This window comes from Vidua macroura, chromosome 7 (genome assembly GCF_024509145.1).
Source record: "Vidua macroura isolate BioBank_ID:100142 chromosome 7, ASM2450914v1, whole genome shotgun sequence".
NCBI classification, from domain to species: Eukaryota; Metazoa; Chordata; class Aves; order Passeriformes; family Viduidae; genus Vidua; species Vidua macroura.
Genome location: NC_071577.1, coordinates 6885020 through 6912420, shown reverse-complemented (window position 1 = coordinate 6912420; position 27401 = coordinate 6885020). Strand labels below are relative to the sequence as shown.

Below are 27401 nucleotides of genomic sequence, written 5' to 3'. Positions count from 1 at the left end.
AAGGATAGATTAAGATGTTGGTTGACCTTGGAAGCAAAGCTACTTTGACTTGTTACCCTCCTTCCAAGCTGCAAGGAGGGTTTGCTTATTCACACTCTGGTTCTTTTTCACTGCCTGTCCTAAGCTCTTTCAGATGGTTGCTGTTGGCCAGCAGCATCATGGCATCCCATAAGTGACTGCATAGGAAAAAGGAAAAAAAAAAGGCAAGGAAGAAAACAATCATCTTATGCTGTATATTAGCCTGCTGAGCAAATAACCTTGGGATAGTAAGTGTTGCTTAAATACCAGACTGTTGGATCTTTATTATGGTAGGAAATTCCCACATCAAAGCTGAGTGGAGACTATACTAGCATTTATCATCTATTTTTGCCCAGTCACTTATAGTCCATTCTGCTTTCAGTTTACAGTTTTGCCACTCCAAATCCCTTTCAGTCCCTGATGAAGGAATTCCTCTTCCAGAAAGGCCAGTGAGGCTGACCTTCTTCAGGAAAAACACTTGTTAATTAAAAGAACATTGTCCCTCTATCCTTTAGAGCCAAACCATGGATCACTTGCTTTATGTTTCTCATTTGTTAGAAGTGGGTAAAACTGTAAAACACATTTGACTCAAAAGAGCCCTTCACTGGAGCTGTTCTGTGGGCCAGATTGTCCTTTGGGCATAGTTTCACCATCTTTAATTTGAAAGTAAAGTGCTCTTTGTTGTAGGTACTCTAAGGCCTTTGCTTCTATTGAAAATTTTCACACCTGACTAGATTATACTTGAAAGCATTAGGGATTCTATGTAAAAAAGAAAAAAAGCCCATATGAAAGGTGTGTGTTAGCAAGCAAGATCACCTGTCTCTTGTTATTTACTGTTTATTGTTTTCTCACTTAAAATGAGATGCTGCCCAGTGATGGATCTGAAATGCTCTGCTGTGGCTGGAGGATGCTGGGCCACCTGTTCTGCCCCATCTACCTCTGGAACTGGAGTGCTAACAAATAACCTGTGTGGAAATGAGCACCTATGACAGTTTGCTGAAATACTTGCTACCATCCAGGGCACTGCCAGAAATGGGAAGCTAGTCAGGGATAAGGAGCATTGATTAAAACAAAGGGCTAAGTGTATCCATAGCTTTGCAGACTGTATGAAGTGTTGGGCTCTGTTGACTTATACTCTGCTTAGCTTTGTTACTCTCTTTAAAGACTGGCTTCTGGGGCTAGGAAAGGTGGTTTATTGAGTACCAGTGCTGGCAGGAAAAAAAAAAAAAACAACATAAATTCCAGTTGTTTCCCATTACCTCACTGCTGGAGGTTACTGCCTTGCATCTCTGGATTAAAAAAGATTTTGCACGAACGTCTGCTCCTCTGAAAATCTCTGACCGTGAGCATGGGAGAGGCTGTTTTCTCCACGAGCTAGACTGAAAAAGAAAGAAGACCTCAGCCTCTTTTTTGTTTGTTCTGCTGAGTCCAAAGGCCACAGCAAGCAGGGGGGTAGGCTCAGTTGTGGTGAGAGTCCCCGTGTCCACATGGGAAGGGAACCAGACCCCATGGGGCAGAGTGTTGGGGTTTGTTGGTGTGCAATGCATGTTCCTAGTGCAGTCCCCTTCCCCTGGAAAGCAAGGCAATGTGTGTCAGCTCAGTGCTTTGTCCTTACTGGGAAAGCAGAAGCACCCAAACCTGACAAAATAACAGCTGGTGGTTCAAGCAGGACTTAGGGATTCATGGGTTGATGTGAAAGCTGCAAACTTCTCTGGTTCCGTAGGGAATTTGACCTCCAGTTATTGCTGGGTTTTGAGTGATATTGAGGAGCATATTTCTGCTGCAAATCACAGCAGCCTGGGTGCCTCTGGATCAGCACAATTATGATGAAATCATAGAATGGCTTGAGTTGGAAGAGACCTTAAAAATCATTTAGTTCCACCCCCCTGCCATGGACAGGGACACCTTCTACTTTCCCAGGTTGCTCCAAGCCCTATCCAACCTGGTCTTGGACACTTCCAGGGATGGGACAGCCACAGCTTCTCTGGGCAACCTGTGCCAGGACCTCACCACCTTCAGAGTAAAGAATTTCTTCCTAACATCTAACCTAAGTCTCTCCTCTTTCAGTTTAAAACCATTTATCCTTTTCCTATCGCTCTCTGCTCATGTAAGAAGTTGCTCTCCTCTTTTTAGGCTCTGGAACACTGCAGTAAGGTCTTACTGGAGCTTCTCTTCTCCATACTGAGCAACCCCATGCCTCTCAGCCTGTCTTTGTAGGAGAGGTGCTTCAGCTCTCTGATCATCTTTGTGGCTCTATGATCTGTCTTTATTCACAGTAATCTGACAAGGGACATAATCTAAATATTGGATTTTTGTTGTGACAGCTCTTCCTATTAAGATAACTTGGACATGACCGTGCTCCTTTCTGCCTTCCAACAGGGATGCAGTGGCTGCATTATTTCTGTAGGTGGGCAGATTCCCAACAACCTGGCAGTACCACTGCACCAGAGTGGAGTGAAGATTCTTGGCACAGATCCTTTAAAGATTGACCAGGCAGAAGATCGTTCCATGTTCTCAGCTGTCCTGGATGAGCTGCACGTGGCCCAGGCTCCCTGGAAGGCAGTCAGCACACTGGTAAAATGGGAAATGCTGAAGCAGCTGGGGGTTGGGATGTGCATCAGCTCAGGAAGGACTGAGTCACTGACACATTTCGAGATTCTGAAGGCATTTGATAGTTTTTTACTGCCCATGTTGAAGAACTTTTTGATCCCTCTAAAGTGATGCTGCAGCAGCACTGGCAGTGGGTGGAAACTGGAAGGGAAGTGTCTTTAAATCACCTCAGCAACTGTGCTAAATACCCAGCAGAAGTTAGCACCACTGGTAGGCTAGTCTAGGTATCCTGCTGGGCTTGAGAGCTGTTCTAGCAGGTGGAGATTGCAAAGGAATAGAGATGTGTTGGCATTGCTCTTTTTTTCCCAGTGAAGCTCTATGGACAGGGGAGGTCTGAAGGTGACAGCTCTGAAATCAGGAAGTTGTGTGTTACACTCAGTGCAGCCTGCAGTCTCCAACTTCTTTCCTCTCATCTTAACTGCTAGTAAAGTGCAAATGCAGTTAGAATTGCAATTGTGGAATGACTTTAAAATATTTTCTTGTTCACAGCATGTTTTTCCTCCCTTTCTTTAGAGAGATGCAGTTGAATTTGCAAGGTCTGTGAGTTATCCATGCTTGCTGAGGCCCTCCTACGTTCTGAGGTAAGGCTCAGCTGTCAGAGCTCAGCAACGTGGGGTATGACCTCCAAAAAGCTCTCTGAGACAAGGGAGAACAACTTCAGGGGATGTGTGGCAAGCTCTGTGCTAGGTGTACGTGGCATTAAGCTGCCCATGAGACAACTGCTCCAACCAATTAACAAAGCCAATGGGTCCCTGAAGTCCATCAGACACAGGTCAAAGGTAGAACATAATCATAAGAATCTCTGTTCAGCTGTATTACCTTTTGCATATCTCAAGGCCAAAATCACAAACCATCTGGGATATTCTTTCAGGTTCCTGAGATTGTTACCTCTACAATTAAGTCAGAAGATTGTTTGCCACCAGGAAAAAGAGAAGGGAACCTGCTGAGGCTGTTTATTGAGATGGGCATCTGTTTTCAGAAAATGACAGTGCATCTTTTGAATTCAGCTTCTTATTTGCCAAGCTTCTCTGCTTACAGGCATGTTTTATGTCCCTACACTGTGGCAGCTGCTTCTCATTAAACAGACATTGTACAGAGTCCCTCATTTCCAACAGCCAGACAGACTTTTTGAGGAGGTTACACCAGCACATGCACACAGCAAACTCACAAGTTCTGAATGATTTCTCTTCTCTGTGAGAAGTTTCTTCATAGCTGGATGATTCAGCACAGAGAGGCAGTTTGCTGGGCACAGTTTACAAGTGAAAATAAATTGGAGACAGGATCCTTTTCATCTGAAAGACACACATACCAAAATGAAGAAACTCAATATCAGATTTTGAGGCTGGAGGACAAGCACAATTTTTATTTTAAAAGAAGAAAAGGAGAAAGGTTTCTTCATCCCTGAAGGAAATAACCTTTAGAAGCAACTCCTGAATGTGACTTTTCTATCTGGTATGGAAGACTTGCAATAGGATTTCAAGCACAGTTAGAAAACTCCTGTCAGGAGTAGAGTTGAGTATAGTTAAGTATAAGGTAACAACTGCTCCTGATGTAATTCTCCTGATTGTTAAGGAACACTTCTTTTAGCCTATTTCTTCCATCTGTATTAAAACTATTATAGGCCCCTCCTGTGTTAAGTATTTGCTAATGTGTGTTAGTGCAGGGTAGGGGGACTCCAGGGAGAAAGATGAAAGTGGAGGATGTGAGGAATGAGAGTGTGAAAAGCCCTAGCAGAGTCTTCTACCTGGCCTCTGTCTGCAGAACAGCAGCAGTCCACAGCTAGATTTCTTCATTCTCTGAGCAGATATGACCTTTAATATTGGTCAGTTTCCTTGGAAAACGAAATGCCTTTCCCCACCAGTTAGGTACTGTGTACAGCTCACATCCTCAGTGGTACTACTGACACAAGTTCATGGATTTCTTGAACTCTATTGATTTACATCAGCCCAAGAGGTCAATATAATCACCTAGGTACCTGGGTCTGTTTATCTTAGGATAAAGTGACTGATTTGTGGGATAGATCCTTCTTCCACTTTTCCCCACAGCCTCTGTGGACTTGCCCAACAAAGCAAAGGAGAAGCTGGGCATCAGTGGTAGAAATGGGAAATGTAACTTTTTTTTTTTTTTTTTTTTTAATAAGATTCTTGTCTTTAAAAAGGACTTGAATCACATACTCTGGACCCATGTTCTCCCAGATCCCCTTCTCTGATATTACTGGCAGTTACAATTAAAGCAGCTTTCAGATATCTGCTCTCCTGTGTCTACCTCTTTAAGGAGCACAGTGAAATGGCCAGCAAAGAACAGACTATTTGCATCTGGGTTTACACTGTCACAACCATTGCCAGTGACCCATGCAAGCCTCACTTCATCTGTCCCTGAGGAGCAATTGGGCTAAAGGCAGCCAAGAGTGTTTGTCCTGAGCTCCTGGGGAAAGGCTGGGCCTTACTAGGGCTGGGTGGCTGAGGAGCCATCTCCCCTAGCTTAGGGGGCTTGGCTCAGGAAGGGCATTTGGCAGCAGTGCTAAGGCTATGAAAACACAATTTTTTCTTTGTTTCTCCACTGTGGTTCTGGAGGTCTCCTGCCTTCTCTGGGAAGGATAATGGAGGGTAATTGGGTACCACCTCTGCCTCTCTGAGTCAAGAGCAGAGCAAGTGCCTGGAGTCAGCAGCTTCCTTGGCTAGTCTGTCATGCAGAGGTAGTTGGTAACCTTGTGAACCCTGTGCCCTGGTGCCTAACACTGATGTCTCCCTAGAATTCACAAGGGAGGCTGATCTGGGTTCTCTTCTTTCCTATTCTCACAGCGGGTCTGCAATGAATGTAGTATTCACTGAAGAGGAAATGAAGAAGTTCTTAGCAGAAGCCACCAGAGTCTCTCAGGTACCTCTTTTTGCTGCCACTTCCTTTTGTGTTCCCCTTATTTGTTTCATCTCTACTGTGGCTTCTCTCTTTGTTTCCTTATTCTGTCTTCCTCACTTTTTCCCTTCCTTGCCTGGGGAGGAGACAGTTTGACTCCTCAGTTTGTTCTCTAACAAATAATATCAAATATCCTTACTGACCCCACCAGGACGCCTGCATGGAGTAGGAAGAGCTGTTTTACTGCATGTACATTTCTGACCAGTGAATTATGTAAATGGATGTAGTCCTCTGAGCTGGGACCCTTCCAGGCTTGCCAGTGGCAGGTTATGCCAACCAGCATAGAAATGGGGGCATCTTTCACTTTCTCAGTTGTTTTGCCTGGCTTCTTTGAACAACTAAATACTTCATCTTGGCATCTCTTCTGAAGGTGTTTTTTGTTGTTTTATTTTATTTTTACTGGTCACTGTTCAGAACAGGACTTTGGCACCATAAACACTGCTGTTCCAGGAATCTTGGAGTTAAAAATAAATGAATCAAAGAGGAACTCTCTGAAAACACAACTGGCTGGGGAAGTCAGACATACTACTGCTTTCTCAGGATTCTTAGGTGGTTAAAATTTGGAGAAAATCATGAGCTTTTTAAGTGTATGAGGCAAATAGTGTAAGTTTAACTTTTCAGCAAGAAATGGTAGAATGAAAGGGAGATACCTTTCAGAGTAATAATATCCTGAAGGATAGGTTAGTGTGGAGGCAAGGAGAGCACTTATTATCATCTTTTAACAAGTTTTAGAGGGGTAGTGCAACTGTTAGAGAATTCCTTCAGAATTCCATCAGAAGGAATTCTTTAACTATTCTCAGAAGACTATAGGGTCAACCTGTGGTAGTGTGCAGGTTCTTAGCATGCTGGCCTCCCAAAATGCCAGACTTCCCTCTGTACTTCATCTGAAGCACTCTGCTTTATGTTTACACTCACAGAAGCAGAGCAGGCAGCAGCCTTAAGCCCCATTCAGTGGGACAGATCACTTTGTCATGCTGCTGGGTGGCTTTGTGATGGCAGTGGATGCTCTATAGGAGGCTCTAGCCCAGAAAAGACCCCTGGTCAGCTTAACTTGTCACAGCTTGACTGACTTGAATAGGGCAATGGTATTTGTTTGTGAGACTCTCATCCCTGGTGCAGGAGGCTTTTCTGGGAGCTGTATTTGTAGAGTCTAGCCAATCCATGACATATTCCTAGGGGAAAGAGATGGTGTTCCCATGGGTTATCCTTATGACATCCAGTTCTGCTACACACACAAGGCACTGCTGCTCACTGCAAAAATGACCACTTGCACACCATGAGGTTTCGGATGCTCTGGTTCTGATCCTGAAGAGACTTACCCCAGATTTATATGCTATTTTTTTCCTAGGGTAGTCAGACTGCCAAGGGAAGAGCATCTTCCTTCATCCAGTAGTGTTGTATTATTGACAAAAGCTATGGTATAGTTGAAGCCAAGCTAGCAAAAAGAAAACCAGAACAAAAGTATAGTGTTCTGCTTCTACATTAGGGAGGATTTTTCAGTCTTGTCAAGGCTTTGTGGCCTGTGAGTGATTCCACAGAAGCTCCCAGTATTAGTTGTGAGCATCCTTTGTGGGACATAGGCTCAGTGTTTCTGGTTCCAAAGCCTTACCTAGTTCTGCTTCATCCAGCAGAACTTCTCCAGGGAAAGGCCCTGACTAGTTCTTGTTCTGTTGTTTTAATGACTTTGCTGTTTCAATGTTGTGTCATTATGGCATTTATGTTGTCAATAATGTTCAAAACTTCTAGTGCAGATTGAGACAGATTGAAGTAAACAAGGCTGTGTGCACATATAAAATCTTCAGGTGAAAAACTGCAGCAAGACAGAAAGTAACAGGACACAAGCCACTAAATTTATGAAACAGTGTAGGCTTCAGCATTGTCCTTGCCTGTGAATTTACCCTTGCACTGATAAATGGAAGGAATTGTGTCTTGTAACTTTTAGAGTTGCTTGGTATTTTTTCAAGAGAAGCCTTTAAAACATGCACAAACTGTCATTTATTTCATTTTATTCTCTAATAAATAATAGGCAGTTAATAGTGGAAGGGACAGGTAAAATGTTGAGACACAAAGCTGGCCAGGAAGAATGCAGATTAGAGTTTTTTGGAGCAAGTGTCTGGAAGGAGAATGTATTAGAGGAGAGTGGAGGTGTGTGCTAGCATCCCAGAGACAGGCAAGAAGAAGAGGAAGGAAAACAATGTACACCAAGGGAAGGTAGTGAGAGTCAAGGACAGGCTGTTCTGGCCAGCAATAATTAGTGGCAACCTCTCCCTGGGAGACTTAGGAAACCAGGCAGAGAAATTAGAAAGGAATGGTTCAGTTGCATAAAATACATGACTGTAAAATAGCAACAAGCCACTCTACCAAGTCGTTGAGAATGCCAAGGATCAGTTCCTTTGTGAAGATGGCTGGGAGGCTCAGGCCAAGGAAGAACTGAAGACCTTGGAGTTAAGGGCTGTCTTTAGGAGATGGGATTAGAGGTCATTGGATCCATGCATTTCTTGCCATCTTCTTTGTGCCATGACCTCTATGGTTTTGCCCCAAATTTCCCTGTCCTGGTGTTGTCATGGAGAGCTCAAACTTTTTTGCATCAGTGGTTTTAGGGAAATCGTGCCAAATTTCCCCCATTATATCTTTGCAAAGTTCACTTATCTGTGGAAATGAGGATGTTAATAGAGTGGTCTTCTGGTCTTTTGCTTCCAAAGGGTCCTAGGTGGTCTACAAATACTCTCTTACAAAATCTTTCTAATTTTTTCTTGTCTTGATGGCAGGATTACCCTGTGGTACTCACTAAATTTATTGAAGATGCCCGTGAGGTGGAAATGGATGCTGTAGCCAAGGCAGGAAGAGTAAGTACTTTACTTTTCATTAACATTCAACTTCTTTCTTCAGGATCTGAGTTCTACAAAAATGTGTAATTTGAATGATTTACTATAGAGCCATGTATTCATGCTGAGGAGAGTAAAGGAACAAGAAGAATTCATCTTAGGCTCTAAACTATTGTGGCTGAAAAGCTCCAGCTCTCTTTATATATATCTAACCAGTTGTTTTTTTCAGCATTGCTTATCCATGTAAATGAAACCTTCTGAATATAGTTTTTACCAGATTTGCAAATCACTGCCTTCAGAAATTACTTTCTTCAGAATTTTATCATGGGTTATGGGATTACCACAGTTATTCCTTTTTTTTTTTTTTTTTTGCAGTTTTGTCTTGCCTTTCATTACTCAGCAAAGGCAAAAAAAATCACAAAGTTCACAATTAACAGAAATATTTTTTTTCAATTTTAATTTTTAACCAGCAGACACAATCACTTTTTTGGTATTGAGGTTGTATGCCTTGATGCAGTTAATTCAATTTAAATCTTTAGGTCTGGATTTCCTCTCTTTGCTTAAAAAAAAAAACACAAAAGAGTGGGCATAAAATTATATACCAGTGATGTTAGTTCATGCTTGTTCCTGTTGGGGAATGATGACTTTTTTGTGTTCTGGCAACCAGAACTTAGAAAGCTGCTTTAAAACCTCCTTAGCTTTTACCTTCTGAAGCCCACATGTGTTAGAGAGAGGAAGGAAGCCTTAGGATCTCCAGGCTGTGGTAGGTTTTATCATATTTATGATTTGCTTAACCATAATAGCAAAAACACTGACGTGGTCTCCTTGTTCACACGCCCAGTGTCTGCTTCAGAAATATTCTCCCCAGAATTTTGGGAAATTCACTTTTTGTCCCTCCCCATCTGTATCCTTTTTCAGCTACAGTTGTGCTCAGGAGGCTGGGCTGTGCTGGGGAGGAAGGAGCAGTTTCTGGGAGGGTGAAATGACCGAGTGCTCTCTCACTGCTGTGTGCAGGTCATTTCCCACGCTGTTTCCGAGCACGTGGAGGACGCAGGCGTTCACTCAGGAGATGCCACCCTCGTGTTCCCCACGCAGACCATCAGCCAGGAAGCTTTGGAGAAGGTAGGTGTTGCTCTAGCACTGAAAAGAGAAAAGGAAATGAGAGTTTGACTCTGCTTTCCCTCTACCACCAGTGGAGAAATCAAATCACCAATCATTTTTGTGGTGTGCAAGTGAAGGATGATTGGCTTGATTATCTGAACTGTATCCCAGTAATTTAAGCAGTAGAAGTGCACACTTTTAGACCCATAGGATTTTTTTTTTGTTTCCTTGGTTTAGAACCAGCTTCCGTAGCAGTAGATTGTCTAATTCATACATAAGCCATGGTTCTCTTTCCACTTCCTTTTCTCCCACAATACTTAAATGATTATGTCAGATGTATGACTTTCTAGCTGTCTGCTTTTCCAAAAATAATATCAGGATGAATGAATCTCACCTAATCTTGACTTTTTCCCCTTTTCAAGAATAAACCTTGTGATACAGAGTTAGTTCTTAAGATGCATTTTTTTAAATGAAATGTGCCATGCCCCTTTATGTCATCCTGATAGGGGTTTGCTTGGAAGCCAGCAAAAGCTATAATGCACTGATCTGTGCTCCAGCTCTGTTTCCAAGAATGTTCAAAGTCTTGTTTCTGAAAATAGCCATGTCCTGGAGCAAAGCTATTCAAAGCCTTGTGTTGACACACCTGGGAAATAATGCTTTCCTCCCAGTTTGTTCCAGAATGTACCTACTCAGACACCTCCCACTGATCTGTGATGGGACAGACATGTTGGTGAAAGACTTTCAGGACACTTACAAAACTGATTAGTTATTCTCAAATAACAAACCATTATTCATTATGTCACCAAGAAAAGTATAAAAACTCCAGTGAGCAGTGTAGGAATTACTACAGGGCGAAGCTTTGATTCTTTGTTTTTCTCCTTCTCTCTTTCTCACTTTTCTTTTTCTCTGTTTTCTCACACACAAAAAAATCCTGATTTTTACTTCTGCCCTCAAATGGCACTTCAGGCTCCTGGTTACTAGGGAAATGAAACATGTTTGCTTCTGAAATACTGCTATTGCCAAAATGTGGATATAGAGGAAAAAAAAACAAGGCAGAGAGAGATGATGTTTAAGGAAATCCACAAGTGTAGTGATTTATTGCCATGATACTCTGTATTTTGTGGAACTTAATTATTTATTCTATATACACACATTAACACTTTCTAAATTTGGTTTTTTAACAGGTAAAAGCTGCTACAAAAAAGATTGCAAAGGCTTTTGCCATCTCTGGTCCATTCAATATCCAGTTCTTGGTGCAAGGCAGCAATGTGCTGGTAAGAGCTGCTGTGAGTGTGGCAGGGCCCATGCTGTGCTGGGGTGTGTGGGTCCTGCATCTCTGCTGGGGGCATGGTGGCAGTGGCAGCCAGGGCACATAACCTGCCTTGGCAGAGGGTGTGGGCTTGCTCGTGCCACCCTTGGTCACACTGAGGGTGAAGAGAGCCTGCTTGCTTGTCTGTCAGCTTTGTTTCATTGTGGGCTGCTGTCCTTCCCAAAATTATCAGTTTGGAATAGGATGGGCAGCACTGGGACCTGCACTTCATGCCATGTACTGGATATCATGGCTTTTAGATCTCCAATGTCTTCTCTCATCTTTAACTATTTTGATGTTGAATTAAGCCTTCAAAGGGATTGAAAAGAAAGCAAGACAATGTAAGTGTTTAAACCTTTACTATAAGCTATTGGTATCTGCATAGTCCTAGTAGCTATTAGCAACAGAGGTAGAGCAGATGTGTGACCCTTTCTGGGTAACAGTTGGCTTTCTGTTGCTAATGGAGGGAGGTCAGAGGAGTGTGAACAGAGTATGACTGAGGATACAGTCAATAGGAAGAAAAGCTGACAGGAAACAGAAGAGATGCATTAATGGTAAAAATTCCTGTTTGGGCTATGAGTTGAGTTAAATGTGCTTACTGTTCTTCACCTTTTCTCTGTTTCACACATGGTTATTCAGAATCTCCCTAGAGGGAGGGAACAGTTTTTCCTTCCTTGCCTGTCTTTGTCTGTACAGCCCCTGCTTTTCAGTTGTACCTTCACTATTCTTACCCCCTTCACTCCATTCTTACGGCACTTACAGCAATTCCTCTTCTGCCCTTGATCTCCAAGGTGCAGAACTTCTTTGGTACCTCCTTGCCTGGCTGAATGGCTGCCACATGTGGGTGAGGGAAGTCAGTAAGGACAGTCCTGTCATTCAGGAAGTGCCACCCCCATGGGAGAAGAACAGGTTGGACCTCTAGAGGTTGTTCCTACTGCCTGTGCATATGTTTCCTCTTGCACATTAACTTAGGATATAGTAGAGCATATTTTCTGAGTGCAGTCTGGCTCCCCTCTAATATTCTGATATTCAGACAACAGAGATGGATCTCAGCTGCTTGTATCTCTGGCCATTCCCCACCCCTCTTCCCTGTTTTAATAATGATCCCAATTTCTGTGTTTCTTATTTGACAGTCTGAAGAATATGTCTGCCAAGAGGACTCAGGGATGATTTCAAAAAATATGAATCAATGTATTTTTTCCCTGCACAGTGCCTGACCCTGATATTTCTCTTTTTTTTAATCCCACCAGGTGATAGAGTGCAACTTGAGGGCCTCACGCTCCTTCCCCTTTGTATCCAAGACTCTGGGTGTGGATTTCATTGATGTGGCCACTAAAGTGATGATTGGGAAACAAGTTAATGAGTCATCCCTCCCCACAATGGAACATCCCAGTTTTCCATCCACATACGTTGGGATTAAGGTATGGTTTCTAAAAGAGCCACAGAAGCCCCACCACAGAGCCAGCATGTAACACATTAATATACAATTAGTACTTTAATGCCCAGAGAGAACAATTTACTCATTGGCCAAAGGTCAAATTGACCTTTTGTAATTTCTGTCAAGATAATCTGTTTGGAAATTTTAGAGAAAAAACAGAGGATAATTATCCAGTGAAACCAAGTCTTCCTTTATTTTTAGCATCTAACCTACTCTGAGTCCTGTTTATGAGCTACATAATAAATTTACACCTGCAGAGTTGAACACTGAAGTTCAGGCTATTTCATAATACTATGTAACACATGTGTGGACATGCACAACTTTTTGTTGTGGGTGCCCCCCACATTTTATCTGCAGGACCTGGGACATGGGCTGTCAAATCCATATAATCCCCTTTATATACACCACTGGTTAAAATAGGGGTGAAAGCCTTGCATCCTTTGATTTCAGTAAGGCCAAGATTTTACTTTCCATAATTACTAAGCTTGTACAGAACCCAACATAATAAAATCTATGGTAGATATTTTTCAATGGTTAGTGGAAGAAAAAAAAGGTAATCATAAAAAAATCTAGAACAGTGGTGCAGAAAATCCAAAGGATAATGAGAATTGTTTATACAGAAACTTTCAAGCTTTAATAACTTCCATATCAAGTGAAAACTGAGGAAGCAGAAAACACCTAACATCTTTCTACTAATAAAATGTTCAGAACTATTAAAATGCAAGCCAAATTTATGTCCCAAGCCAAGCCAGCCAGTATAGATATATCTTTACATTTTATTTTGATGCCACAGATAGGCATTATCCAAAGTGCAAACTTGAGGGTTGTTTGTGTTTTTTTTTTTTTTTGGTTTTTTTTTTTTTTTTTTTTTTTTTTTTTTTTTGTGAGCCTAATTTATTTTTGTCCATTTCTACTATTTAGACCTGGGGCTTCTGCACTGTTGTTAGCTGAACTGCAAAGAGTTTTGTCTCTCCTGTCTCACTACAGAGCAGAAAACCCAGCTTTATTCTTGGAAACTTCCCTACAAAGCTTTCTATACTGCTTGCGTTCTGCGTGGATTTGTCAAATATAAAAACCTGCTAACACCTTTGGAAATGCTAAACTTTGAAAAACATCCCAGTTTAGCCTGTTTGTTGTTATTCATGCATCATATTTTCTATCCTCTTACAATTTATTGCTAGTAGTATTTGCATGGACACAAGATCTTTTTTCTTCAGCAGTTCTTAAGAGAAGATACCAAACTCTTTTCTTCTTTGTCAACATAGCTGACCACTGTTTAAGCTTTAATGACTGAAATACTGTCTTGCCATGTCTCCATCCAGACTGGTGCAAGTATCAGGGCCTGACCAAGATTAAATCCTAGGTAGAGAATGACTAAGTTTAGTTGCAGTACCAGAGTCTGCTCCTGATGATGCATTTTCATGTTCATGGCAGATGAAAATTAGGGAGGTGGTGGAAGGCTTTGCTGCTTGTTACCTTTCAAGACAATGTACTACAATAATCCATGTATTAAATGTATTAAAATAATCCATCTTTCCATCTTGACTGCCATATTTCTGCTTGAGTTGGCCACTGTAAAAATTTTCTCTTTACTTAAAGTGGACACAGAACTGATCTAAAAGTCACAAAGACACATGACATTTTTTTGAGAAACCTTTTGAATTTCTCCTGTCTCGTTTTAACTGGTCAGTGTTAGGCGTCATGAAGTAGCAGCTGTATTATCTTCAGTGCTACCCTTGGAGACCTCCAGGGACAGAATTATGGCTTCAGATTTTAAAATAGATTTGTTTCTAAGCAGAAATCTTGCTGCCTTTATGCAAATGCCATTAGTAATTGAAGACGTGGAGAAGCCTCCCAGAAAATTACTTGGTAGTAAGAAATTGGTTCAATGTTTGTTACATGTGGTCATTGGTTCTTTGTAACAGAGACTTTATTTTCCTCCCTCCCCTCCATGTTTCTTATTTTAAGATCAAATGAGACAAGAGAACTGTGAACTAAGTCCTCAGATGATAATAATAATAACAATTATAATAATAAACAGCGATCGGGGACTTAACATTAGCATATAAAGAGAAAAAAAATTACAAATGTGTATTTCTGGATGGGGGTGGGGGAAAAGATGAAATAATTTGTGAAGTTTCATCTTGTTTGTACCAAAAATGCATTCTTGTGGAATAGTTTAATTTCTGCAAATGAAACATTTAATGGATAACATAATTCTCTGAAAAACCAACTTGATTCAATGGTATCTCTCCTTGTTCCATGAATGAAGTACTTCACAGTCTTTTTGTTTAAAAATGTGTCCTTAAAATCATACTGACAGTGGGCTACCACTGATTGAAAATCTACCAAAGGAATGTGAGCAGGATGCAAGAATTAGATGATTGATTTATTGGTGGAATAGATGGGTATTTGTTCCAGTCCATCATAAAAGTGATGAGGGAACTACTTTGCCAAATAGTTCTTTGTTTATCAGCCTTGACCACTGCATTTTTTGGATAAATTTGCATCTCTTTCTGTGTCACTTCCAAGCATAGCTGGAATTTTTATATTTTTTTTAATGATCCAATTTTTATTCTTTCTCCCTCCTGCCTCTTTCTTTCACCAGGCCCCAATGTTTTCCTGGTCCAGGCTGAGAGATGCTGACCCTGTTCTCCGGTGTGAAATGGCCTCTACTGGGGAGGTATCTCTTAGATAAAAGATAAAAGCAAGTTGACTTTAAATGTCATGAATCTTTGGAAGTCATCTTATTACTGCCTGAATCATGATGGCATCTGTTGCTTCTTCAGAAAATTGAAAACATCTTTCTTAGCTGTAAAACCCACAATGTCTGGCAAACCCAGTTTCTCCAGCCACTAGATGTCCCTGTTTACCTGCATGGCAGCTCCCTGAGTAGGACCTGGTTGGTGTGATAGCCTGAAATGAGTTTATTTGAGAGTTGTTGGGTTCTGGGTGGCTGTTTTATGACTCATGTGCTTCTGAAAAACAGGTGGTGACAGCTCCCAAGCCCCATGGACACTTGCTGCAGCAGTGACGTGGAGAGCTCTGGGCATGAGTGGTTGGTCTTGGGATGTGCCAGTTGCTTAAAGGCAGCAAAAATGTGTGGTGTTTTCTTGTTACCTGACAACCATCAAGGCATGTCCTGAGGTGCAAAATGAAAGAAAGAGACAATAAAATGTGGTGGCTGCAGGGATTGTGGGCAGGCTGTGTAGCCAGGCTGTGAGGTGCTGCTGGAATGTCTCCTGGTGTGGTTATGGCATGCTGTGAGAGCACAGGGCTGGGCATCTTCCTGCCCAGGCTCAGCACCCTCACAGGCACAGGTTTCCATCCATATCACCTGACTCACGTAGAACAAAAGGTTTCTTCATGAGTTATTGCTGAGCTATAAAGGGCGTCCATGGATACACCCAAGTGGTCTTTAAATTGTGCTCTGTTACTTCTTGAATGAGTTGCAGTAGAAAAAACTTCTTCTGGGCCAGAATGCCCTCTTAGAAAGTGATTAAACACTGAGGCAATTTGATCAGACTTAAGCCTGCTGTGCCATTGCTAGGCAGGTGGCAGATCCTGGGCTGCTCTGTTGGATGTGAGCTTGGGTGTGTCCAAAGGAGCTGTTTTCATTAGGAAACACTTACCATTTTAGTATGGAAATGTACCCAGATAGAAAGTAAGAACAGCCTTGGGTCTCCTACAGCTCTCCAGAATGACTTTATTTTGCTCTTCATAATATGGTGGAAATCAGTACTATAGAAGATTTCCTTTCAGTATAGTTAATGGGCAGAAAAAAGTCAAGTGACTTCTGTGACTTCCTGATTTTCAGAACAAAATAAAATACAGAGACAATCTCCTCACCAAAAAAAGAATAAAAATGTAACTAGGGACAAGAATTATTTTTCTGGGCTTTATACAGAGTTAGAGATTACCATGGTCATAAAGGAGGGATTATTAACTTTTATGAGTTGGAAAGATCCATATTCACAAATGCCATAAAGTGTGACAGTTATGAAAGTCTTTCTTACAGTGAAGTAAGGATAATAACTGGCTTTGGGTAAAAAGCTCAGTTATTCCTCACAGACATTTTTCACACACATGACTTTATCTGGGCTGGAATTTGTCACATCTGTCTGGCAGAGATTTATTTTGCTGGAAGCCATGGTTCCCACAATAGGAGAAGACAGTGCTGGGGTCCCTTTGAGTATTGTGGCTGTGGACCATGCCATAATGATAAACCTCTCCTGGCAGGCTGGAGAGCCTACAGGGGAGGGCCTGTCTGTCACCCTAAAAAGTCCAGGAATATAGAATATGTAGAAACACATAGAATATATCATGTTGTCGTGACTTTTTTTATCCCTTCCCTTGTGGGGTTTTTGTTTGTTTAGTTGTTCTTTTTTTTTTTTACTTCAGTACATCTGGCAAATCATAATTTATTTTTAATGAAATACTGCTTTCTGTTCAGCATGGTGAGACCATGAATGTGAGGGCTCACTCTGAGATGGGAAGGACCATAAGAGGAAAATGGGAGAGCAATTCTCAATCAGCTCCTTTATCCCATCTCTATATGTTGGTAGATTTGTTATTTCACAGAGAAAAATCAGTGACAGTTTCTGCTTCTGATTGTTTTTCAACAAGTGTGGAGCTGACCAGAAAAAGTGAAGTTTGCTTGGTTGGTTTTTATCTTTTTAAACTTTCACAAAAGCTCATGCATTCCTCTTTTTGTCACCAGAATTCCAAATTTTGCTTAGGAATGCAGTTGAGCTCTTTCAGAAAATTATCATACAATAGTCTGTAAGCACCCGAGCTCCACATCCAGTTCTGAATGCTGGAGAGTTGCTAAAAGATTCTTGCTGGTTTCTTCCTCAACTTCCCAAATTCTAATTCTTAAATTAGAATTTAAAGAAATTCTAAATTTCTTTAGAATTACAATTTATTTAAAATAAGTTATTATGAATTGGCCCGATTGCTTTGTTCTTAAGTACTAAAATTTTACTTGAATTTTGGTAATCTGTGGACTTTTAATGGAAAAGCATCTTTATATCTTGTGGTTTTCCTTCACAAGAAATGCCAGGAATACACGAGAGCACAAACACTGCCTTACCCTGGTTTGCAGGCACACAGAGGAACGTGCCTCTCACTGGGTCTAAGCCTTCTATAATGTTAAATAATTTGCAGTGCAATCCCAAACATTGGAGCAGAGGCTGTGTACAGCATCCCAATAACTTAGTAGAATCAATTGTTACTCCTTGGTGTGCTGTTTGAAACAAAAGTGTTGCTTATTCCTCCATTATTGCTTCATTAAAATTGTGAGATTTGTCTGCAATGATTTTCTGATTTGTTCTGTTCCCTGTGCCTGCAGGCTCCATGCAAAGCAGTCTTTTAACACAGAAACAAAAGATCCTCTTTGCAAATGTCATTCCTGTTTCTTTTTAAAGCAATGTTTTTGGGTTGGTTTTGGTTTTTCCCCTCATGCATTCTTTGTGCCTTTCTGCAGGTTGCATGCTTCGGGGAGGACGTGTACTCTGCCTTCCAGAAGGCTTTGCTTGCCACAGGGTTTACATTTCCTAAGGAAGGAATTTTGATTGGAATCCAGGTGAGTCCTAAAAGTCAAAGCTTAGAAAGGACCAACACAGAGGAACTCAGTGGCTTTAGCCTTGTTTTTGTTCATGTGGCTTTATGGCTTAAATGTGTTTCTCTGCATTTCATCCTGAAGTGCAATGTAACAGTGAGAAGCAAACACCATGGGGAGATCTTTACTGGATTCAACAGGGCTGGTCAGCTGGGTTTTCTCCCTGCCTCCTGATAGCTTCTACTGGCAACTACAGAAGTTTTTTTCTGTCACACAGCGCAACTTTCAGTGATGACAGCAAGAACTGAAACCCTAAAATACAAGCTTTAGTCTAGCATGGAGTCAGGGCACCTGCAGAGTCTGCATCTGAGAGACAATCCCTCTGAGGAGGTAGAAAAACCAGAAGTTTGCTGTGGGAAGCCCTTGGGGATGGCTGCAAGCAGAGACTTGGGATCAGAGAGCTCGAAGAGATGCTTCTGGGGGAACAAACCTGTAGATGGTCAGTTCAGAGAAACATCCCAACCAGAGTCCAGAGCTCCCTCTGTGCTCCCTCCCAATGGGAGCCCTGGCCATGTGACTTTCCAATCATATGAGCTCCCTTCATCTGTGCATTGCTCTTGCCCTTTTCAAACCCATTCTCCTCCAAACCTCCCAAACAGGGAGGCAGTTCCCATGCTGCAAAGCTGGATCTGCTAGGCTTTCCCCATGAAGGCACAAGTTTCCTTCCAGCAGAGCTGTAGCATCATTGACAGTGCAGAAAAGCTGATGTTGTTGGGGTGTTGTGGGCTGGTTATTGGTGTAAACTGTTGGGCTGTGACACCTCCTCAGGTATGGCACTGTCACATTCCTCTCCTCACTGGAGTCACAATGGGAATGTACTCAAGTGCAGTGGGGCAAGGGGTTAAAGGACATCAGTCTGCCACTGAATCTGTGGCAATAGAAGAAATTCTCCAACGACATCTTTTAATGAGAGTCAGGCAGTACTTTATTCTGGCCATGTTTTTATTCTGGCTAGGATGTGCTATAGAAATAATTCCATCCACACTTGCCCAGGTTGTGCAGTTGGAAATCATTCCATTACACAGAGTTCTTTACCAGACTTTTCACATATTTATACATAAAAACCCCCAAGAAATTCTTGTTCATTGGTTCTACATTACACAATTTTTATTATCCAGTCTTCTATTTGTTATTGATTCCTTCACCTTTGATGTTCATCTAGTTCTCATTCTTGGTTCTCTTATCAATCTTTTCCCAGACCAGGTATCTCCAACCACACCAGGGTGTAATGTCTATTAATGTCCATTTATCTCCTCTGTATCTTCTGGCTACTTCCAGTCTGTAGGTGTTAAACTCTCAGAACTTGGGAATCTTCTTTTTGTTGATTGAAGCCCATCAGATCTCACACAGTGAAACTCAAACCCCTGGTGAAGTTTTTTGAAGAGAAACCCCAATTCCCTACCCGCCTTGTCAAAGGCAGACAAACCCCTGACTGAAGTTCCTTAAAAAATTTAGGAGTTGTATCATTTCCAACAAGTCTTCACCCTGCCCCCCACTTTTCTGCCATCAATCCTTTGCCTGTTTGATGACTGTGCACAACCAGCCTTGTTCCCTACCTTACAGCTCCTGTGAGCCAGAAGTAACTCGGAAAAGAGCCAATGCTACATTTTAGTAGTGATGCTTCTGGTTTCCACACTTTGCCAGAGCTACCTCCTCAAAGAGATTGCAGAGTATGCATCCAAGAGACAGGTCCCCTGGATTTTAGGGTTCAGTTGCTCAGTGTGACAGAAAGTTTGAATGATGTCATTATGGGAGTGCTCTCCAGTGCAATGGGTTCTGCAAAGAGCCTTTATGTGAGGACATTCCAGATGGGTTTTCCATAGGAACAGCCCTGCCCTTTTCACAGGCCTGGATCAGCAAGGAGGTTGTGTGTTTCAGGATGAACAGGGAGCTAGGCAGAAAAGGAAAAAAAGTCTTGGTTCTTTATCAAAGAAGAGTTACTGACTGCATAAGGAGCTGAAATCAGAGACACTTGTAAACTTTGGGATGTATGTATGTTCCTCAAAAATTCATGCACTTCCAATACAACTGGAACGTTCTTGGGCCCCAGAAAACCATCTGATTGCTTCCTGCCATTTTCACATTGTGCTTGCAATAAGCTGATGCTCTACATGATTGTATAAAGCTGATAAAACAAAATCATAGAATAGATGAATTTTCCTGTCAGACAACTGGGGTGTGAAAAATGTCTTTGGCTATTTGTGCCAGCAGAGGATGTGAAGAAAATGTGTGAAAAGCGGCCAGAGAGGAACATGACTTCTGCTAACAAGGATTACTGCTGAGTCCTTAAATGTCAACATATATACACATATCTGGGGATGGAGGCAGTTGCTCAAAGTTACCTCTAATTAGCAGAAAAATTGCTTGCTACATAGATAAAATGTAAAAGTTCAGTATGAAACTCTGGGCAGTTGGTACTGTATGTCTACTCTATATACTGCATATTTTAAAACAGCATTTAAAAAAGGAGAAAAGCAAAGCCAGGAGGAGAAAAAAGGAGAGAGACCAGTGTTTAAAATTTAAGTGTATTTTCCAGATACCAGCTAAAGTGGAATGGGCAGAAAAGAAAGTCATTTTAGCTATAGAAAGCATTTATGTAAGTTCAGTGTCAGTAGCTGTTAAACTGAGCCAAATGTTCTTTCTACAAAAGTGTTAAGAAAAAAAAAGAAGGGAAAAAGAAAAGATAAAACAAAGCCCAAAGCTCAATTCCACAAACCTTTTAAAAGTAATAAGATTCTGTCTTTTTAATGAGTGGTTTACAGTTTATTTTCTTGCAAAAGAAACTTAAAAACAACAGATCAATTGCTTGAAGATCTCTCTGCATCTCAGCATATTTCTTCTATAATTAAACTCCAAATCAAAAGGCATAAAGTTGATTCTGAGAACCAGGTATTGCCCCCTCCCCAGTCTGGAGATTGTCACCTATGTACTTTTCAATGGTCTGCTTTGAAACAGAGGGGAAATAAAGCCCTGTGGGAAGGGAAGGTTGAAATGTTGACCTTCACCTGGCATGTAGACTCTAAGTGGTGTTTGAGTATTTGGCTGGAAAAAAAGGGGAGCTCCTCACTGCAGAAATAAGAGGCACAAGGAATGAGGCATCAGGCAGGCTGTGAACACCAGCACTGTTCTTGTTTCAATCACAAACATGACCCACCTACCTCGTACAGGCAAAATTATTGGGGTATCCTCACAGGGAAACAGAGTCTCAGAAGGACAGATGGCACATAGCCTCTCTCAACCATCCCTAAGTGTTTTCAAATGACAGGATGATTTCTGCAACCTGTTCTGGTGCACAGAGCACACACACGAGCTCCCCTGGTTGTCTCTGAGGAAGATGCTGTGATTCACCTGCAGTAGATGGTGAGCTCAAAGCATGCTCCAGTTTTGAAGGCTTCATTGCTTCATGACTAGCACCTTGCTCTGATTTTTAGACTGGATTTTTATCTATTGCAGAGAGAGAAATAAGAAGCAAAATGGTCTTGAATTCTGCTTCTCTCCAAAGCAGCTAGGCTCATATTTCAGTGATTTGGTATGCTGCACATTTATACCTTTGCTATTAATCATGTTGAGGTTAGAGGACAGTGCCTTCTTGAAGGTAAAAGTCAAATGGATGTAGTTAACAGGAGTAGAGAGGGAGATCTTGGTTTCCTTGCAAATGTTTCTGGGGTGTTTTGCAAATCAAGAGTCAAATTGTACTGCTGTGATCTGCAGTCCAAACTGAGCCCAGGATGCCCAGGCAATGAACCCACCTTGTAGGGAGCTGCCAGACTGGTGTGCAGTTCCAAAGGTAATCCTCCTGGTGCCATGCTGAGCTGTGGAAAGCCAAGTTCAGGCAGCTCCCAAGGTCAGGCAGGGGAGTGCTCCTTGACATCCAGGGGACAGCACAAGGCAGGCTGGGCAGCTGGTGGGGACTGTGAGCCTGCTGGTTGTCCTTCAGCTGAGAGCACTCAGTGACACTGCACAGGGCAGGGGTCCCCAGGATCTGAGAGGTCTGATGCTCTGCCAGGGTAGATGGAGTGTGACTTCCATGTTAGACAAATGAAACTCTGCCAGTTTATGTGAGCTGATAACCTACCTCTTCCCACAGTCTGGAGAAATCTGTGATGCTGAAACCCTGAGTCGGCCATTAAATAATTTATATTTTATGCAAAAGGAGTTGAAAAGTTAGGGTTTTTTCTTTCCTGATGGGCCTATTCAATGATATCTCTGGGATGGAGTGCATTTGTCTTACATTTATGCTAGTGACCACAAGATGCAGAAAGCATTAATATAGAGTATTTTATTTTTAAATCCTGGCACTTCAAGTCTGTTGTTTTAAGGTAACCTTCTGGCTTGGTTCCTTACATACCAGAATTTTTGCATCCTCCACTGTGGATTTGGATAGAGAATTCAAGATTATCACAGGAATGGGTTGGCTTCATTTTGAGCTGGATCTCAGTGAGAACCGATGTAGCTGTATTGAATGAGCTAAAGATGTAGTACTTTACAAACTGCAAGGCTTGCTGGAAACATGAGGGGTTATAAGAAATGGAACTTTTCAGATAAAGGAAAAAAAAATGCAATTCTCCTACAATAAATACCTTTGACTAAGTAAATCTGCTTGTACTTTTCACCTTTAGTAACGAATGGTTTCTTACACAGGTTATTTCAGCCAGCTTGTAAATCTGAGGGCGCTCCAATGCAAGCTGACAGCTGTAATTTCTTTTCATAGAGAGGCTGTTTTATGTGTCACAAGTGTTCAGTACATGTTTGATAGAAGTTTATAATGCTATTGTGAAAGCCAGCACCCCTGACCAGAAGGCAGAACCATTCTCTCTGACTGGGAAGCTGCCAACCCTGTCACACTGTATATTTATATTTTCCAGCTAAAGTACAGAATGAGTTGGCTTTCAGAATGAGTGCTCAGGAAAAAAGCCCTGTTTAGTCCTTTTCTTCTTAGGAAATTGTTGACCCTTCAGGATATTGCTCTCTCATCCATAAAGGTTAAGCTATCAGTAGCTCCAGCAGGAACAAGAGAGCTTGTAATAATCTTACTTGCAAATGTGTGTAAGACCAGACCAGGCTAAGGTTAAAAGCAAGGTTTGGCTTGCCTTGGGAGTGAGAGGGGCATGTGTTGCATCTGATATTTGCATTGCTGTTCAACATCCCAAAGATACTTAAGCTGATACTTTCTCTCACCTGTTACTCTAAAACAGCTTGTTCAAGTGCAGATGTCTACAGGAGGTGGTTGTACCCTTCTAAACGATGTTGAGTCTGGATATGCATTGTAAGACAATCTTTCAAAGGTGCTGTAAGTCAGGCATTCAGGTCCTCATGGGAATATGGCATCCCAGGCTCCTGACTCTATTTCCATATACCCACAGGACTTAGAAATGAACTCACACATGCACAAGCTCTTATTTGTGTGAATGTGCAAACAGAGCACTCACAGGCAACCCAAAGCCATCCATATATGTTATCTGCCAGAAGAGAAGACAAGTGTTTGAGCAATGATTGAAAATATATTTAATTAAGAACTGAGGAGACTCTAGTTGGTGTATTTGAGAAGGCAATTGCCCAGATATTTAATATAGAGTAGTAAATCTTTAATGGCTGCAGTCTGACTTAGTATGGGAACACTTACTCTGATGTAACACAATATGTCTTAGTTCAGAGTCACTTGGGCTTCAGGATCCAGACAATTTTCTTGGGAATGGTGTTGTACATGCACATGCAGACATTTCTCTCCATGCACACACTCAGCACAGAAAGGTGTATTTGCCTCTTAGCACAGTGTGGGTGAGCTTCATGTTGCCCAAAAATGTACTGTTCCAAATCCTGCCTTCGGTGCTATATCTAAAAAATTTCCTTTTTCAGAAGTCCTTCCGCCCCAGATTCCTCAGTGTAGCAGAACTACTGCATGAGCAAGGCTTCAAGGTAGGTGGTCCAACTTAGTTAAAGCTGGAGAGCTTTCAAGATCTCAAATGTCCTCAGCCTGCTACAGAACTGTTGGAGTTTCTTTGGAGATAGAGAAAAAAGGGTGTTTTCAATGTACAATGGGGTTTTTAGCTGAGTGATCTGTAAAGTCAGCAGGTACCACCCAATTAAAAGTTTTTATGTTTGTTTAATTGAGCATATGGGTCTGCTGTGAGGGCAGTAACAACCCTGGCTCTGCTATCAGCCTGCAGCTGAGATGGCATGATACACTCCCCCAGCTTCTCCAAGGAATAAGAATGCCAATGGGATGCCATGTATGGCAGGAGACAAGGAAGGGAAGGCCTTTTTTGTGGAGTATATCTGTATAGTGCTACATTTTCAGTGATACTCACAAGCTGCATGAACTTTGTGATGTTTACATCACTCTTGTAACTCCTCTGTATTATTTTGCATCCATATCTCTATGGAAAAGCAGCACAGCCACAGAAGATTGGTGAGAGTTCTACTTTTCAAAATTTAGCACTAGGCATTAAAAAGGAAATAAACATAGCAGAAAAATTACAAGTGATTGAACTTAAGCCCTACTGAAAGCCACGTGGATTTAGATTTTCCTAAGCCACTTCAATGCTTCTGGAAGTGCTACTACCATTCACTGACTATCATCCATTGGGAAATCACAGATAATAGAAAGTTGGGAAGGTTCTTCTGTTCTCTGTGTGTCTCTCTATATGGAGAGACAACCTTTTTATGAAAAATGCTCTCCAAAATCATCTCTGACAACAAGGCTGTGTGTTGGGTCAGGCCCACATGAGTTCAGTGAAGAGTTTTGGTATTGTGAAGTACATAGTAAATATCCCTTTTCTTCCTGGGACAGCTTTATGCCACAGAAGCAACCTCAGCCTGGCTCAATGCTAATGGCATCCCAGCAAATCCTGTGGCATGGCCATCACAGGAGAGCCAGAGTCCGAGCCTCCCTTCAGTCAGGAGGTAAGAGACCAGCCCACCTTGTTAAATGTGTGTTTAAAATCCAGGACAGCAAATGCAAGGGGCAAATTGCTGGTCCTGTTGAAATCAATGGTAGGGATTTAATGAGACTTTGAATTCAATCCAAAAGTTTTGGTTTATCTGATTCTGTCTGGAGTTGCTACAGCAGGGAGGTTTCAGCTTAATGAAAATCTCATTGAACAGTCCTATTTAGTATGGCTTAGATGTATTGCTCCATGTTATATTTTCATACAAGTATATATGAAATCTGAGTAGTTAACCTTTAAATGACAGTCAGTCGTGCCTTTAACTGAGGTATGACTGGCTGTCATTAAAAGGCTAAATAAACATCTCAGTTGTGCTGAGCTGTATCAAGGCTGAATATTGCTTTGCACTGCTGACTAGAACTGAAATAAATCCAAAATCCTGAATAAAGCTTAGTGCTTTAACCCCTCAGCCCTCGTTTCTTGAGCAAAGACTAAGCTCAAATGACATTTTTCAGTGTTGTTTAGCTGCTTGCCTGTGCTATTCATTTGAGGTTTTTATTAGGAAGGACACGCTGTCATTCTGTCTTGTGCATTGTCTCTTCAGGCTGCTGAGGGATGGGAAAATAGATCTGGTGATTAACCTGCCCAACAGCAACACCAGGTTTGTCCATGATAATTATGTGATCCGGAGGATGGCTATTGACAGTGGCATTGCTCTGCTCACTAACTTCAAGGTACTTCCCATGTTGTTCTTTCTCCTCTTAAACATAAGAGCCTTCAGAGCTTCCAAGCCCTTGTGACCATAGATTCCACTCTGTTTGGACCCTCATTATCTCTTACAGATAATGTATCTGAAAATCATGACAACACAGTGGTTTAAATATACCTTCTTTTTGCTACTATATAAAATGACATTGCTCTGAGTAAAACAAAACCAAGCCAAATCAAACCAAACAAAAAAATATAAATTCTGAAGTCCTGAGTCCTGCACTGTGCAGCTGAAATTGTTGCTGCATCATTTTCACTTCAGAGCAAACACCTCACACAGGGTTGCATGTAACATCTTTAAATTAGGCATGGGAAACACTTTTTAGTGGAATATTATCCTGGTATGGTCCTTAAACCTTACAGCAGGATGTAGCTGTGCTTTCTTGAATGATCCTTGGGGCAGTCCAGTTCAGAAGTGCCATCCAAGTGGAATTGCTGCCTGTCCTGTTGCAGTCCCAGTTGCCAGTCATTATTGGTTTGTAGTTCCTGATAAAGCCCTTCACACACTGATGGGAAACAGATATTAGGTAATGCAAAGTGGGACTCCTGCTGCCAGCAGTACCTTGCCTTCCTTTGCAAGTGGCTTTGGCTGTCACAAAAGAGCCTCATCTGGTTCTCATTAAGCACAGCAGCCAAACTCCCACTGATTTTGGTGGGCACTGACATGGAACCCAGTGACTTGAACTGGTGTCCAGCTGTTCAAAATCTTCTGCTGTGATTGGAGTGAGTGGAGGGCAGGGAGAATGACAAGCTAAAGGTTCACAGGATAATGGCCAGACATGATTAGCAGGAATGGGGAATTGCAGATGCATCCTTTGCCTACTAGCAAAACACCTTCTGACAACCACAACAAGGGTCCCCATCCAAAATTTATTACCACACCTGCTTGATGCCTTTCACTGAACTGTTTGGATTGTAGAGTTTTAATCTCTGAGTTTGAGAGAGGAAAACAACCCTGGTTCTCTTTACATTTGGGCTGTAGCAGAAACAACAGCTCTCATGGGACAGAGCTGTCTTGCAAAGGAAGCCTGGGCACATCTACGTCTCTGCAGCTGGACACTCAGGCTCTAGAGGGCTGGAGTCAGCTCCTGTGCCCAGCCACCTTGAAATTGGTATTGATTTGGATGAACTCAAGGACTGGACCTGCACCAGAAGGTTTCAGGGTGGCAGAGCAGAAGTGTGGAGCCGGCTCTGTCATGCAGCCTTTGCAATGCTCAGTCCTCCTCTTTGTATTGACAGGTGACAAAGCTTTTTGCTGAAGCTCTCAAATACTCTGGAAAATTGGACTCCAGGAGTCTCTTCCACTACAGACAGACTGACAATGGAAACACTGCATAGAACTCTCTCCAGCCTGCAATCTTTCTGCTTCTGGTGCCTCAAAAGAGAGTGGATTTCAGATCATCCACCTAAACCATCTTTCCATGTATTTTGCTTTTGTTTGGTCTTTTTCAGCCTTCAGATTTGATGGGAGAAAAAGGCTGCATGTGTGTGTCCTAGAATTGCTTCCAAGTTCTGCTCAGTCCTTCAGGCTGTTATCATTACTATTTTTCACATTCTCATTCAATATTGTGAATTCAGGTGGCTCTCCCTGTATCATAAAGACTCTTTCTCAGCCTTGTTTCTGCCTTCAGAAGGGGAGAACTCCCCAAAGACTTCCCACATGTTGCTGCCCAACGCTTTGTGCCGTGATTGTGGGCATTAAAATCAAATCCTTTGAAAATGAAGTGAAAGTGTTGCCGTGCTTTACCTCCTCCTACTTAAATGACCTTTTCATTTCCATTCCACCTTCTCTGCTCCTTTTTCAGCTCTGGCAGCACCTTCAGCTGCTCTCTGTGGAGTAGATCCCCACTGTAGCATGTGGGATGTGTTATCCTTGGCTGTCTGCATGGCAGAAGACCTCAGCAGCTCTGTG

The 27401-nt window shown here is 41.9% G+C and overlaps 1 protein-coding gene across 1 annotated transcript in view; it reads left to right on the top strand.

Moving 5' to 3' along the window:
- CPS1 (carbamoyl-phosphate synthase 1) overlaps positions 1-27187 on the top strand; it is a 92682-nt gene extending 65495 nt beyond the window's left edge. Inside the window, exons 26-38 of the mRNA XM_053982082.1 lie at positions 2398-2592; positions 3142-3209; positions 5430-5505; positions 8310-8387; positions 9381-9488; positions 10652-10741; positions 12027-12197; positions 14823-14897; positions 17700-17798; positions 23691-23750; positions 24625-24737; positions 25326-25455; positions 26729-27187. Of these exons, the coding sequence (XP_053838057.1) occupies positions 2398-2592; positions 3142-3209; positions 5430-5505; positions 8310-8387; positions 9381-9488; positions 10652-10741; positions 12027-12197; positions 14823-14897; positions 17700-17798; positions 23691-23750; positions 24625-24737; positions 25326-25455; positions 26729-26827 (1362 nt within the window). The 3' untranslated portion in view covers positions 26828-27187. The remainder of the gene's footprint in view (positions 1-2397; positions 2593-3141; positions 3210-5429; positions 5506-8309; positions 8388-9380; positions 9489-10651; positions 10742-12026; positions 12198-14822; positions 14898-17699; positions 17799-23690; positions 23751-24624; positions 24738-25325; positions 25456-26728) is intronic.
- Positions 27188-27401: the final 214 nt, after the last annotated feature.